This window comes from Gorilla gorilla, chromosome 2 (assembly GCF_029281585.2).
Source record: "Gorilla gorilla gorilla isolate KB3781 chromosome 2, NHGRI_mGorGor1-v2.1_pri, whole genome shotgun sequence".
NCBI lineage: Eukaryota > Metazoa > Chordata > Mammalia > Primates > Hominidae > Gorilla > Gorilla gorilla.
Window position 1 is genome coordinate 37,211,926 of NC_086017.1, and position 14,244 is coordinate 37,226,169.

The following is a 14,244-nucleotide window of genomic DNA, read 5'->3' on the forward strand; positions in this document are numbered from 1 at the left end:
AGAATGATCTTGTAGACTGAAAGCAGAAGGCTGAGTACAATTTGAAGTAAAGGCAGAACTTAAATTGGGCTTTGAAAGAAAAGCAGAAAGAAAGGTTTTCTAAACAGCAGAAATGTTTTCATTAAAAGCACAGAGGTAGGAACGTATGGGTCAACCATGAAAAGAAATGATACTCAAGAGATCAGATATGCCTTTATTGGCCAGATCAAAGAAAGCTAACTCTTTTCCTCTCTCCTCTTACAGAATCTCAAAGGTCTGTAGCTAGGAATTATAAATTGACAAAAAAATTTTCCCCTAAAATAAACGTAAACTAAATTTTCAAATGAAATTTCCAAAAACATAAGTGTCTATCCCCATCTTATTCCAAAGGCTATCAAATTCATGGTGAGGTTATCAGATGTTTTTCAGTGCAGAAAACACAAAAGGAAAGTGTTCCACACATGCCAAATGAAAAACCAAGACCTGTAATTTGCTATTAAGGAAAATAATTCGTAATAAACTAAGTCACTAAAAACAAAGAAAGAGGCCAGGCATGGTGGCTCACACCTGTAATCCCAGCACTTTAGTAGGCTGAGGCGGGCGGATCACAAGGTCAGGGGATCGAGACCATCCTGGCTAACACGGTGAAACCCCGTCTCTACTAAAAAAATACAAAAAATTAGCTGGGCGTTGTGGCGGGCGCCTGTAGTCCCAGCTACTCGGGAGGCTGAGGCAGGAGAATGGCGTGAACCCAGGAGGCGGCTTGCAGTGAGCAGAGATCGGGCCACTGCTCTCCAACCTGGGCGACAGAGCAAGACTCTGTCTCAAAAACAAACAAAAAACAAACAAACAAGCAAACAAAAAACAAAGAAAGAAAAGCCCTGGAGAGTTCGGTATTATCATGCAGATCATTACATATCACGCAGCAACATTTCTAAAATCAGGGGGAATAAATGGATCAGCCTTTTCTTAGCTTTAATATCAATTATTTCTTAACTATCAAACACCTTTGTAAAACAAACACTATTTTACTTTTTTCTCAATGTTTTCTCTTTTCTTTCTCCTACTGAAGCCTAGGAATATTAGGAGGCCGGAAACAGACATCACTCATTTTCCTTCCTCTCCTATCCCATCTCAAGCTGAGAGAGAGATGTGGCTCTTCTAATAATCAGAGTACAAAGTAAAGACAATAGCCAACAACTAATTAAGTAGACTTTTATTGCTCAATCAACTTCAGTAACATCTCCAAAAAAATAGTTTTCATCTAACAATTATGAAACAAATTTGAAAGGCAGGATCATTCACAATATAGACCCAGTAGAGGCTTATACTTCATATAAATGAAAAATATCAGTTCTACAATTTAAATGTTTACTTTGGATTTTATTATAGAAGAAAATATCATTGTAATTATAAAAGCCATAAAAATTGGAACTGTATTGTGAAATTACATCAAGGTATCAGATTTTATATAAATGAACAATAAAATTCAATTTTTATTTATTTAAACGTAGTTAAACATTGGAAGACAATCTCCCCCATGGGGAAGAAAAAAAAAAAAAAAACCTTGAATAACAAAGCAACAAAAGCCACAACACAAAAACTAATCAGTGTGCAAAAATCTGATTAAAAAAACAAAACAAAACTGGGGTTTAACAATTAAGTCAAATGTTGAAGTCAATATGTGCTAATTAAATTTCATTTTAAAAATGATCTTTGGATGATTACATTTCCAACTATGTTTTCCTATAATTGATATTTAACGTTAGTTTTTGGAAAGTTAGAAAAGAAACCAATTTATATGAAGATTGCCAAATTTTGCAATTTGAACACTATTTTAAACTTTGAATGTCCTTAAAGTCTTTAAATTTACTTTCTAAAATAAATAATTGTTGGAATAAACCAAAAGACATTTCACATATTTGCAATGCATACGATAAAAATGATGTGATCTACATAAATAAATTTAAAACATTAAGTTATTTCATATAAACATTTTTAATTACAACATTATATCAATGGCTTACACAGCTGAAATCTGAGCACTTTAAAACAGGATTCACATGTTAAACTGCTGAGCACATTTATAGAACTGATGTACATCATATAATCCTTTAAACAGCAAGCTCTGGTGTTATACCTCAGTTTCAGAAAGCATTTTTCTTTCAACAGAATTTTGAACCTGCCTTTGTGAAAGAAAAAAATTAGAAAGCTATATTATACCCACACAGAAAATTTAAGTATGTGGAAGAAATAAACTTTTTTGGATGAAGAAAACAAGTTAATTTTGAGTGGTAAACAAATCTGGTTTACAAATACATGCATTAGCACATAAAATATTTTGTCCTAGACATCTTTACAGAAGACTTGGCAAATATGAACAATGGTATGCCACAGCTTTTTAAAACAACTTTTAACAGATATAAGATCAGTATCATTCACATTCACACAAACATACACACACTTTAGAAAGACTGTGTGCTTGGCTTCGGCATATTTAATATCATTAAAGAATATATAGAATCATCCTTTTATCATAAGGAATTTACATCATTGTTTTCTCAAAAGCTGCTATTTTAGATTGAAACAGCATTCAGAAAAAAAGTACATTTCAGATGGTCAGCATCAGGATTTACTACAGACTTTGTAAACAGATATCTATAAATAAATAAACTAGGGTGGAGAAAAGAATATCCTGAGGTGGCTCTGTGGCCAGGGTATTCAGTAGCACTAAGCTCCATTCTGGAAATCAAGGCATCTAAAGAAAGTGCAGGGCTGAATTTATTTTGTAAATGGAATATGTACAGGTTTAATTATTTTGCACCTTGAGGTAAATCAGTACATAGCAACTACTACTGCTTACATACACTTATTTAAGGCAACTTTATTTAAAAATCAATATATGTAGTAAATTATATCTGTCACTGTCTCTCAATGAATGCTATCTATGATTATTTTTCAAAAACAGTGGAAGAAATATAATCACTTAAAACAAGCAGTTAATTACTTAAACATGAGTTACCTTTGCTCTTAAATGGAGTAGTCAGATCATTTTGTCAGTCAAGTAGTCAAAAGAAAGCAGAAACCAGTAACATCTAGAAGCATTGTAAAAACATTTTGAGTGCAAAGTATTTTGCAAGTGACGGTTTTTCTGGCACTGGATAATTACTATACACAATTAAATAAAATCACAGAAACACTATGATCCCAGGTAGTTTTCAGTTTTAAAATTTCTTCCTGTAAAGTAAGTACAGTTGTTACCCCTGATGTCCAGACACAAGGAAATGATGTGAGGAAATCCTCTTGTTCAGGTACATCAGGGGAGTTTTAAAAATAGCAGCAAATACTGGGGTCTTTGGAAATAATTATGCTGCTACAAATAAAAAGGAATCATTACAATGGAAGCTCATAAACAATAATAAGCACCGTGGGTAATACTCTATCAATTGCCAATAGAGTCTAACTCTTTTTAGGCAGTACCAAATGATGACAGCTACATATTTTCTAAAGAAAAGCAGCTACATTTCCAACCTCTCATCCGAGGCAGAAGTTGAATCCATCATTTTAACTAGACTCTTACAATATGGTCTTAGAGGAGGACATTACATTAGTTAATAGTTTATAATGAATTTAAAACACCAGACTTGCTAAAATTTCAGCTTTTGGCATTCCTCATGATCCTTTATTAGATTAATTATGTATACTTTTGTAATTTAATTATATGGTTAAAGGGAGCATTGGAATTTCATTAAAATTTTCATCCTAATAGTGATGTTACCATTTTTGATATTTCTGTGGCTTCTCAATACTCATTTGATTTTTGTAAATTATTCTCTTGTCAAATCAGTTTCACAACCCCATTCATCCAGTCCTACAGGCTTAACAACATTTATTTCATGTGGAGCTAAAAGTATATAAAAGATGACTAAAAAGATTTGTTAGACTTTAAAAAGCTCAGAAAAGCAAAAACTAATACACAAAATAAAAATGCCATTAATCTGAGCTACATATAAAATGTCTAATTTCCTTTTAAAATATAAATATGGCAGTGCTTTATATCAAAGATGTAAAATCTATCAATTGCTTTAAGATAATAAACATAAATGAAAGTGAGCACCAACTATTTACATTAACAATTTACTCTATTTGTTACTTTTCCAAATGTTTATATAATATTTAAGCATCATATCAAAATAAATATTTTAAAATAAAATCACAGGTAACAAGCTATTAAATGTAATCTACAAAAGTGAAAGAATAACAACATAAAGAGAAAATGAAAGGTAATTCTTAATAAAGTAATACTGATCATAGACCCTTCTGAGAGAATTCTGACTCCTGATTATTTATGCCTACTACTTATAAGAGAATAATAGTCAAGAACTTGAACCTGATGGAAACTAAAGCATTTTAAGACAAAGAGAGACAAGGCAGAGAACAGAGTGGGAATCATTGGCTTTAAAAGAGCATAAGGATTCAGAAAAAAAATTCTACAAAGGCATCAAAATCAACTATTGCAAACTGGCATTGTATAACTTTTTAAATTTGGAAGTTATAAATGATATGGGTGCTTAATTATCAAATCACCTGCAATTTTACTTGTCTGTCACAATGGATACCTAGATATGAAGGTTTTAAGATTAAAAAAAAATTTAAACATAAAAGTTAAAAACTATTATTAAAGTTTCCATTGTTCTACAGTCATCTCTATGGCTAAGAAAACGCCAGTTAGTGAAACAGGATGGACATCTACAGAAATGAAATACAAATAGAGAAGCCCTGAAATGTTACCACTTTTCCCACAGCACTGGTATAGACTCCCTATTCTTCCCATAAAGCACTAACAAAAGTGAAATAATATGTGAAAATTTCAGGAAACACATAAAAATTATAAACATATAAACAAAGTATCACTTAAGGTTTTTACGAATTGCCACTGATGAACAAAGAGATTTAAGAAAAGCAGACTGAAAGCATTTCTCCACATCCTTCTACTGCAAAACAGAAAATTTTTTTTTCTAACAGAATAAATATTTGAATAGTTAAGAACCATGTACCTCACTTCAAAGAGAGCATTTCATTAAATACATAGTCGCCACGGTGCTCATTACAAACTCCAGACACTACTTTTAAAAACCCGGTAGTCACACATAAACAGCATGACATACAATATTCTTATATATAGTGACATGATACGCACACATTACATATGTATATATCTATATGTATAATGCCTCTTGGTTCAATTCTATAATGAAGTTTCAGCATCCACGTATTTCTTTCTTGGTTCATCTTCAAAACTTATTTTCACACTCACAGGTTTATCAGGACTATTTAAAACAAAGAATTAAAATAAATAATTTTTAAATATAAATATTCAATTCTAAACACGGCTAACAATGAGTATATTAAACCTTCTGAGATTACTATTAACACTACAAACTTATGACTTGCTAATTTTACCTTTTCTAAATCAATAAACATAACTGGAAAAGCAAATATTAAAAATTGTTTTTAAAAAATTGCAAATATTAAAAATTCCCTTTGCAATTTAAATTCATGTTTTTCTTACAACTAAAGACGGGGTCCTTAAAATAGGGCAGTATATGGTCAGAATCTGTTGGATTACATTTATTTCACATATGAACAGTTATAGCATGACTTTTACTGAAAAATCTATTAATATATGAATCTTTGTTAATATAGATAGGTATCAAATAATTTCCAAGAAGGTGATAAATTTATAAAACTTCTCACCCCAAATTTGATTCATAAATACAAAGCCAATACATCTATTCTATATATTCTATATACATATTGGTTTTGTATTTATGAATATGTATTCTATATATATAGAACAAATATTTGAAATATATATATGTTTTTTTGAGAGACAGAGTTTTGCTCTTGTTGCCCAGGCTGGAGTGCAATGGCACAATCTCGGCTCACTGCAACCTCCACCTCCCAGGTTCAAGTGATTCTCCTGCCCCAGCCTCCCGAGTAGCTGGGATTACAGGCATGCGCCACCATGCCCAGCTAATTTTTGTAGTTTTAGTAGAGATGGGGTTTCACCATGTTGGTCAGGCTGGTCTCGAACTCCTGACCTCAAATCATCCACTCACCTTGGCCTCCCAAAGTGTTGGGATTACAGGCCTGAACCACTGCACCCGGCCGACCTATTCTATATTTTCAAGTTAGTATCACACAGTGACTCCACGTCATGGATTTAATTGATTAATTGTAACATATGAATATCTGGGTTCTGGAAAAAGTTTTCAGAAAGTGTAAAAACACACTATGGTTTGCTGTCTTCTCCAGACAAACTGAAGAATAGACCCCAATCCCCAAACATTTTCCTGTTAAACAACATAGCCAAGACATTCTCTTTCTTCCTATGTGATTTTGAGGTGCAGGGCAACCCAAACGAAAGGCAGAAGCATAAAAGATGTTAGTTATTACTGTAAGGCCTTTATTTTTTATGATAATTATACTAACAAGGCCAGAGGTGCTGACACAGTGTGAACAATTACTAATAGTGAAAAGAATATTTAGAAAAATTCTGGCTGTACTGAATGATCCAAAATTACAGAGTTTAACTTTAAAACTTTTTAAGATCAAAGACAGAAGAAAGGAAACAGCCAGCTGAGAAATTAGAACTCAGATGACAGAAGAGAAAAACATATGATAGAGAGTAGGTAGGAAAAAGGTTCTAAAAGAGAGTAGTGAAAGAATGAGAAAAAGCTAATCAATTATTGTCAGAAGACAGAGCTAAGACAGCAAGTGAACAAAAACAGCTATATGACTGAAGGCCTAGAAAAGTTTTCATCTGATGCCCAAGCAGAATATACAGACACCCAACATAGCATCTCACACAAACTGTACATAAAAAAGAAGTATTTTCTGAGTATGAATGACTGAGCACCCTACAAGACAGTAATTCATTTCTCCAGAGGCTTAAGGGATTAAAGTACTAATGATTACCAAACAGAATCCCTGAGGGCTTAGTTCTTGAAGTGAGAACAAAAGAAAGAAAAAAGGTTACATAACAAGAAATGTAAGAAAGAGGTTACAAAATACTTTCAATACATGGTCCACTGTAAAATTGAATGGTCTTTATGTCAATGGATTTGATTTCTTCCAAATATCTCCAAGCAAAATGTTTACCTCACCTGAACAAATGGCATACTAAACCAAAACACAAGAAGGGAAACAACTTGTGTTTTTCTCTTTTCTTAGACCATCAGAGAGCATGATTGAAATAGTATTCAATTACAGTATTTAATCCCTAATAGTTATCTAATCTTTATATGGTTTCTGATCTTTTTTTATGTTTACTCCATACTGTTATATGAAATTTACTTTTATGATAAAATAGCTCAAATTATTATTACTATTTTTTGAGACAGAGTTTCATTCTTGTCCCCCAGGCTGGAGTGCAATGGCATGATCTGGGCTCACTGCAAGTGACCTCAGATGATCCTGACCTCAGATGATCTGCCCACTTCAGCCTCCCAAAGTGCTGGGATTACAGGTGTGAGCCACCGTGCCTGACTCAAATTATTTTTTAAAATAGGTAACTGTAAATTAAAAGACAAAAACATAATCATTATTTATACCTTATTCCAAGTATACATTAAAATGATGGATGAAAGAAAGAAAGGAATGAAGCTATCATAAGTAAATGAAAATTGGCTACAGTTAGAAAACACACAAATAGTTATAACTACCTCATGTTAGATCTGGTTACTTTGGCATTCTCAGTATTCATGGAAAGTGCCTTCCACTGTGCAGTTTTGGCCATTTCATCTGATATGTTAACAACTGAGGGATCAACACTGAAGAACAAATACACTTTTTGGTTAGTATTCAGTACTTGCAAAAGCATTAATATTGTCATTCTTATTATCTGCTTTCATCAACTAAATTGAGAAAACCTTTGCCAGATATCAGAATTTGAATTCTGTTACAAAGTCCTTATGAAGAATTACATCTTTCTTTCTAACCAAAACTAGGAGTAAGATTAAGTAAGTTAGCAAGATTTATTTATGGAACTTTGCTTCAGAATCCAATTTGGGGTTTCAGTAGTACTTCGGCAGCACTCTAGCAATGATGCCCTCTGATCACCTTGGCTGAAAATATGTTACTGAAATAACATACGACTATGTTAATGTGCTTAGACATACAAAAAATAATACAATCTCAAGTCAACTAGAAAACGTTTATAATTGGCACACATTTAATCTTATCAAATAAATAAAGTATGTAAGGAAAACTTAAGATTATGATTTTTAAAATCTTATTTTTCATAGCTTTTACAAATCATTATAAAGAATGCTTGGAAAGATAACACTCTGAAATTGAAAACAAAGCTCTGAAAATATTTCAACAGCTAACACAAAATAGCCTCATAAGTACCACTTTTACCTGTTATTCACATATTTAGTGTGATAAAGGTGGTATTTTATCAAGTTTATCAAAATTAAAAGAACAGAGTAGGCCGGGCATGGTGGCTCACGCCTATAATCCCAGCACTCTGGGAGGCCAAGGCGGGCAGATCACGAGGTCAGGAGTTCGAGACCAGCCTGGCCAACATGGTGAAACCCCGTCTTTGCTAAAAATATAAAAATTAGCCGGGTACGGTGGCACTCGCCTGTAAGCCCAGCTACTTGGGAGGCTGAGGCAGGAGAATCTCTTGAACCCGGGGGGCAGAGGTTGTAGTGAGTCGAGATTGCACCACTGCACTCCAGCCTAGGCGACAGAGCAAGACTCCATCTCCAGAATTAAAAAAAAAACAAAAAACAAAAAAAAACCAGAGTACTATCCATTTATTACAGTAAGAGAAAAATGTTTCTGTTTCTATATTTCTATGAAAATTACTTCAAGACCTCAAATCCAATAATATCCATAAATAATTAATTTGGGGCTCAAGGCTGTCCATCACAAGTAATAGGAAAGTATCATAAAGTTAATACAAATACATTTGCAAGTCCTTTTTCTTGGATTAAAAAAATACATTCAGACAAACAAGATACAAATACAAATGTCAAATTAGGTAATGTTAAATTAACAGTGTGATGGCAACTAGTTTACAGATGACTAAACAGCAGTCATTTAGAAAGTGCTCTGTTCATACTTAAAATCAGAATGTTGTTTACAAATTTAAGATTGAAGAGAAGCGTGAGGAGGTCACTGAAAAGTCTCTATGAATGGCTTCTTTACCTTCGTCAGGTCAGATTTTTAAAAGTACACAAAATCTGAATACCCAAGTTTATAATGGCATAGCCATCCAACTTGAAACTTTGCCTACCCTGAGTAAACGTTTATTCACTTGGTTGCCAACTTCAAATAAGTGAAGAAAGGAATTCCTGATAAACCTTCTAGCTTCTAAATATCCTCCACTATGAAGAAGGTATATATTTTTTCCCTCAAAATGAAATTAGATGGGAAAAAATGTGCCTGCATTACATAAATTATTTTCATCTTTTATAAGGGCTTTACAGTTTCCAAATACTTTCAAATACTATCTCACTTGATCTTCCACACAAATAATCCAAAGCTATTTAAGATATACAATTCTGGCAAATAAGCACATTAGCCATTTCCTGGCATTCCTGATGTAAAAAACTTTAAACATAGCCACATTAATCATGGCTTATGACACCACTTAAAAGACAGAAGGAACTACAGATATCCATCTTTTTCTTTATCAGACTATAGACTCCACTTAAAATTTGTCAAGGTCCATATATAATTACACTGAAAAAGTGATAAAGCAGGATATAAAAATTAAGCACAAATACTCTCGGCAAATTGGTGATAATTACTAACAACCATCATGGTAGTTCCTATACTCTTTTTAGAAGTACATCAATGAAGCTAATATATTAAATCATTTAACAAGTATTTCTAGAACCCAGCAAAGCAGATCGCTGTGGCTGGATATATTAAATATCCATATTAAATGCCTCTATGCTTGGCATTTAAAGTATATAAAATTTGAGGGAAATATTAATACAGAATAATACCAATAGTGAAAATTAATAGCAAAATGTATAGAGGAAAATTAGTTGAATTCATTCATCACAACTAATCAACACGTACAAGTCAAATGTTACTCCTGTAAAAGCTATAAATAGCTAAAAAAAAGAGAAAGAAATGGAAGTTAATACCAATAAAACATTTTCTATCAACTGGTCAGGGAAGAAACCTGTATATTTTCTAAGACTGATTTCACTAACTAATCAGAAATGGAATAGATGTGTAGAAATAGGAGGGCCAGGCACAGTGGCTCATGCCTGTAATCCCAGCACTTTGGGAGGCCAAGGCAGGCGGATCACCTGAGGGCAGGAGTTTGAGACGACCATTGTGGCCAACATGGTGAAACCCCATCTCTACTGAAAGTACAAAAAGTAGCTGGGCGTGGTGGCAGGCGCCTGTAATCCCAACTACTCGGGAGAACCCAGGAGGCGGAAGTTGCAGTAAGCCAAGATCACACCATTACACTCCAGCCTGGGGGACAAGAATGAGACTTCATCTCAAAAAAAAAAAGAAAAAAAAATACAAATCAGGTGTGTACACAAATGTAAGTTGTTATTATTATCATTATTTTTGAGACTGAGTCTTGCTCTGTTGCCTAGGCTGGAGTGCACTGGCATGATCTTGGCTCACTGCAATCTCTGCCTCCTGGGTTCAAGCAACTGTCCTGCCTCACTGTCCTGAGTAGCTGGGATTACAGGCACCACCACACCTAGCTAATTTTTGTATTTTTAGTAGAGACAGGTTTCCCTATGTTGGCCACGCTGGTCATGAACTCCTGACCTCAGGTGATCCACCTGCCTCAGCCTCCCAAAGTGCTGGGATTACAGGTGTGAGCCACCACGCCAGGCCTCTAAGACTGATTTCTCTAGGTAATCAGAAATGGAATAGATGTGTAGAAATAGAAATCAGGTGTGTACACAAATATAGGTTAATCTTTTAAAACTACAAAAGTCTGCATTTCCCAACCTCTACACCTTTAGTTCTTAAATTTAAATATAAATCATCAAAATCACGAATAATGAATTATACATAAAATATTAATTCTTGCATCATATCAACCCTCACCGCCAATAATCAAATCACATCTTTGAAAACTAAGAGATCTAGGGCCTCTAAACATAGTTATATATTGGAAGGCTATCAGAAAATGAATTACTGGTATTTGAATGGATACTGACAAAGATTACTGAAAACGTTTATTTTCCAGCACCCACCGACCCCAGCCCTAATGAAGGGCACAAAGGAAAAAGCCACACTACTGGGAAAATGGAAATATTCTCAGACTCATGTACTGATTTTAAACTTCACTAAGATAGATGGAGTGACAGAAGACAAGCAAATTTTATTGGCTTGGCATGGAAGTTAGTTTAAGTCCAGCTTGGGTTAGTCCAAGTCCAGCTTGGGTGAGAAAGGAGCAAGGGACTTCCTTTTCAAATTGTGTGAAGCCCTCCTTTAGTTGATATACCATATGCAGATTGTATCATCTTTTATAAAATAGAAATCATCACTTTAAAGAAGCATTATATGACTTATTAATACATTTGACATGCATATAAAAGTTTTAGAGCATAAAGTCGTATCTCACCTATATTTTAGGGCCTTGACTGGAATTTGCAAGAGACTTCCCCCTTCAAATGGAAGGTGCACAGTATCATCATCGTCTTGAAGCATCCGTTCAGCTTCCTTTATAACACATGTGTGAAGAGGTTACTTTTCCCAGAATATTTTCCAAGAGAATTGGCTAATTTATAATATTTTAAAGACTTAGAAACCCAAACTGACATTATTTAAATATAACTGCCATTATTGAAAAATTTTATAATCATGAACACATACTTGTAACATAAAATAAAAACAACCACTTGTAAAACATGACTAATGTTTCATTTCTTTATGTAAATCACTGTCACTTATACTATTTAAGATTTAACTACAATTTAACTACATAAATGTGATTATCAATTATTATGTAGGTTTATAATGAGAGATAACATTCTGTGAAACCTTATCACAATACAATATGAGCAGAATGTCATTTGGATAAGGCAGGGTTTCTCAACCTCAGCAATACTGACATTTAGGGTATAATATCTATCTTTTGTAGTAGAAGTCCTGTGTTTATAGAGTATTTCACAGCACCTCAGAATTCTACCTATCAGATGCCAGTAGCAGCCCCTCCAGTTATAACAATCAAAAATATCTCAGAAATTGAAATACTCTCGGCAATGTCTCAAACACTCTCAGACTAACAACTGAGAGTTGTTTAATTCCCTCCAGCCCACCCCAGTGATAATTACTAATAACCATCATGGTACTTCCTATACTCTGTTTAAAAGTACATCAATGAAAGTACTATCTTAAATCATTTAGCAAATGTTTATAGAACCCAGCAAAGCAGACCACTCAGGCTGGTTAAGATCAAAGCTCAAGCTCAGGTTGAGACCAACTTGGACAGTGGGCACGGAAGAAAATTATGATGTTAATAATGGGGGTGATCGATAGGACAGTAGAGGAGACACTGAGAGAACATTCATATTTCTTTTCCTTACTAATAGAAATTTGACTATTTTGAGGTGTCAATTTGCCTAGATCCTAAAAACAAACAAACAAACAAAAACAAAAACAAAAACCCCTAAACTGAATCTCCCGGCATTCCTTACAACTCAGTAGGATCATGAGGTGCAAGCAGAACTTACTGGATGACATTCTGGAAAGACTCCTTAAACTTGACAATATGGTGAAGCTATTTTGCCTTCTATCCCTTCCTTTTTCCTGCTGTCTCTAATGCTAACATGACAGCTGGAGTCTGATAGCCATTTTGATTCATGAAGTGAAGATAAGGATGGCAACCATATGCTGAGGTCAGGAGAAAAGTAACAAGGAGCCCCTGATAACTTTGTGGGGCTTAACACTGCATCACTTGCTTTCAAGAATTCTTTTACTTGAAACACAAGAATAACCTTGTGTTTAAAGGCCACTTTTACTTTTGTTTTTTGTAATATATGACGAACCTCATTCTAATTAATACAGAAAGTAATAAACAGGCAATTTGGCCCATATATTTTATAGGTAAATTATATTCTATTTGAAAAAATCATGAAAAACTCATACAGGCCAGGCACAGTGGCTCATGTCTATAATCCCAGCACTTTGGGGGACCAAGGCAGGCAGATCACCAGAGGTCAGGAGTTGAAGACCAGCCTGGCCAACATGGTGGAACCCTGTCTCTACTAAAAATACAAAAATAAGCCCAGTTTGGTGGCAGGTGCCTGTAATCCCAGCTAGCTTGGACCCGGGAGGTTGAGGTGGTTGCAGTGAGCCGAGGTCATGCCACTGCACTCCAGCCTGGGCCACAGAGCAAGACTCCATCTCAGAAGAAAAAAACAAAAAACCCTCATACGTATTTACATATATAACTCTGAAGAAAACCAAAATCTTAATTTTAAAAATCTGGTGTCTTAATTCAAATTAATATTCTAATTAGTATCTAGTTAAAGAATTTTAATTTTTGTTGAAAAATAAACATAAAATCAATAAAATTTTAATCTTTATTTAAACAGGGCCATACATTTAAAAATATGTGTCTTTCTTATCTTTGATTTTCAAATAATACTCTGAATGGGAAAATGGAGCAAGGAACTACAACCAACAAAACCATCAATGCTATATACTCAAGTCTCTACTTTTCCTTCTTATTAACCGATAGTATCGAGTTGGTTATTAAAAATCAAATTCCAATTCAGAATAAAGTATTTATGCTTAAATCTCAGCATACAAATCAACTAATGGTGGTACACATAAAGTGCATATAAAGACTAAAACTTTATTATACTTTTTAAAAAAGATAATTACTTAAAAATCCTTTTTGTTATTATGTATGCCAATTATTAAAACGCTATTAAAATTAAATATATGCTAAAATTTATGTTAAATGTATTTAAAGTTTTCTCAGATAATATACTCTGATATATAACTATTTTGTGTTATCTATATTTTAATATTGCTAAAACTCTAATTCTTCTGATTGCTGATTTAGTAAGCACATGGTATGTAATTTTTGAAAAGTATTACTGTGTCAGAGCTATGGAGGTAAAACACAGTGAAATGGTGAAGAGCCTACATTTGGAACAGTTACCTAACCGCTCTCTGCCTGCTTCCTCATTTGTAAAATGGAGATAACAACAGTACCTACTACACTTTTATAAAGTTCTTAGAAGGATGAAAGGA

General features: G+C 33.8%; 1 protein-coding gene across 9 annotated transcripts in view; it reads right to left on the reverse strand.

Annotated features, from left to right (window-relative positions):
- Nucleotides 1-1,180: 1,180 nt before the first annotated feature.
- The window catches only part of SLC4A7 (solute carrier family 4 member 7), a 111,416-nt gene continuing 98,352 nt past the window's right edge, over nucleotides 1,181-14,244 (reverse strand). For 6 of the 9 annotated variants that reach the window (XM_019024660.4, XM_004033768.5, XM_055380909.2 and 3 more), the window contains 3 exons: nucleotides 11,603-11,700; nucleotides 7,707-7,814; nucleotides 1,181-5,309 (listed from right to left, as the gene is read on the reverse strand). In XM_019024660.4, coding sequence (XP_018880205.1) covers nucleotides 5,228-5,309; nucleotides 7,707-7,814; nucleotides 11,603-11,700 — 288 coding nt within the window. In that variant the 3' untranslated portion in view covers nucleotides 1,181-5,227. The remainder of the gene's footprint in view (nucleotides 5,310-7,706; nucleotides 7,815-11,602; nucleotides 11,701-14,244) is intronic. The other 3 variants (XM_055380914.2, XM_055380913.2, XM_055380910.2) reach the window with 1 other exon arrangement.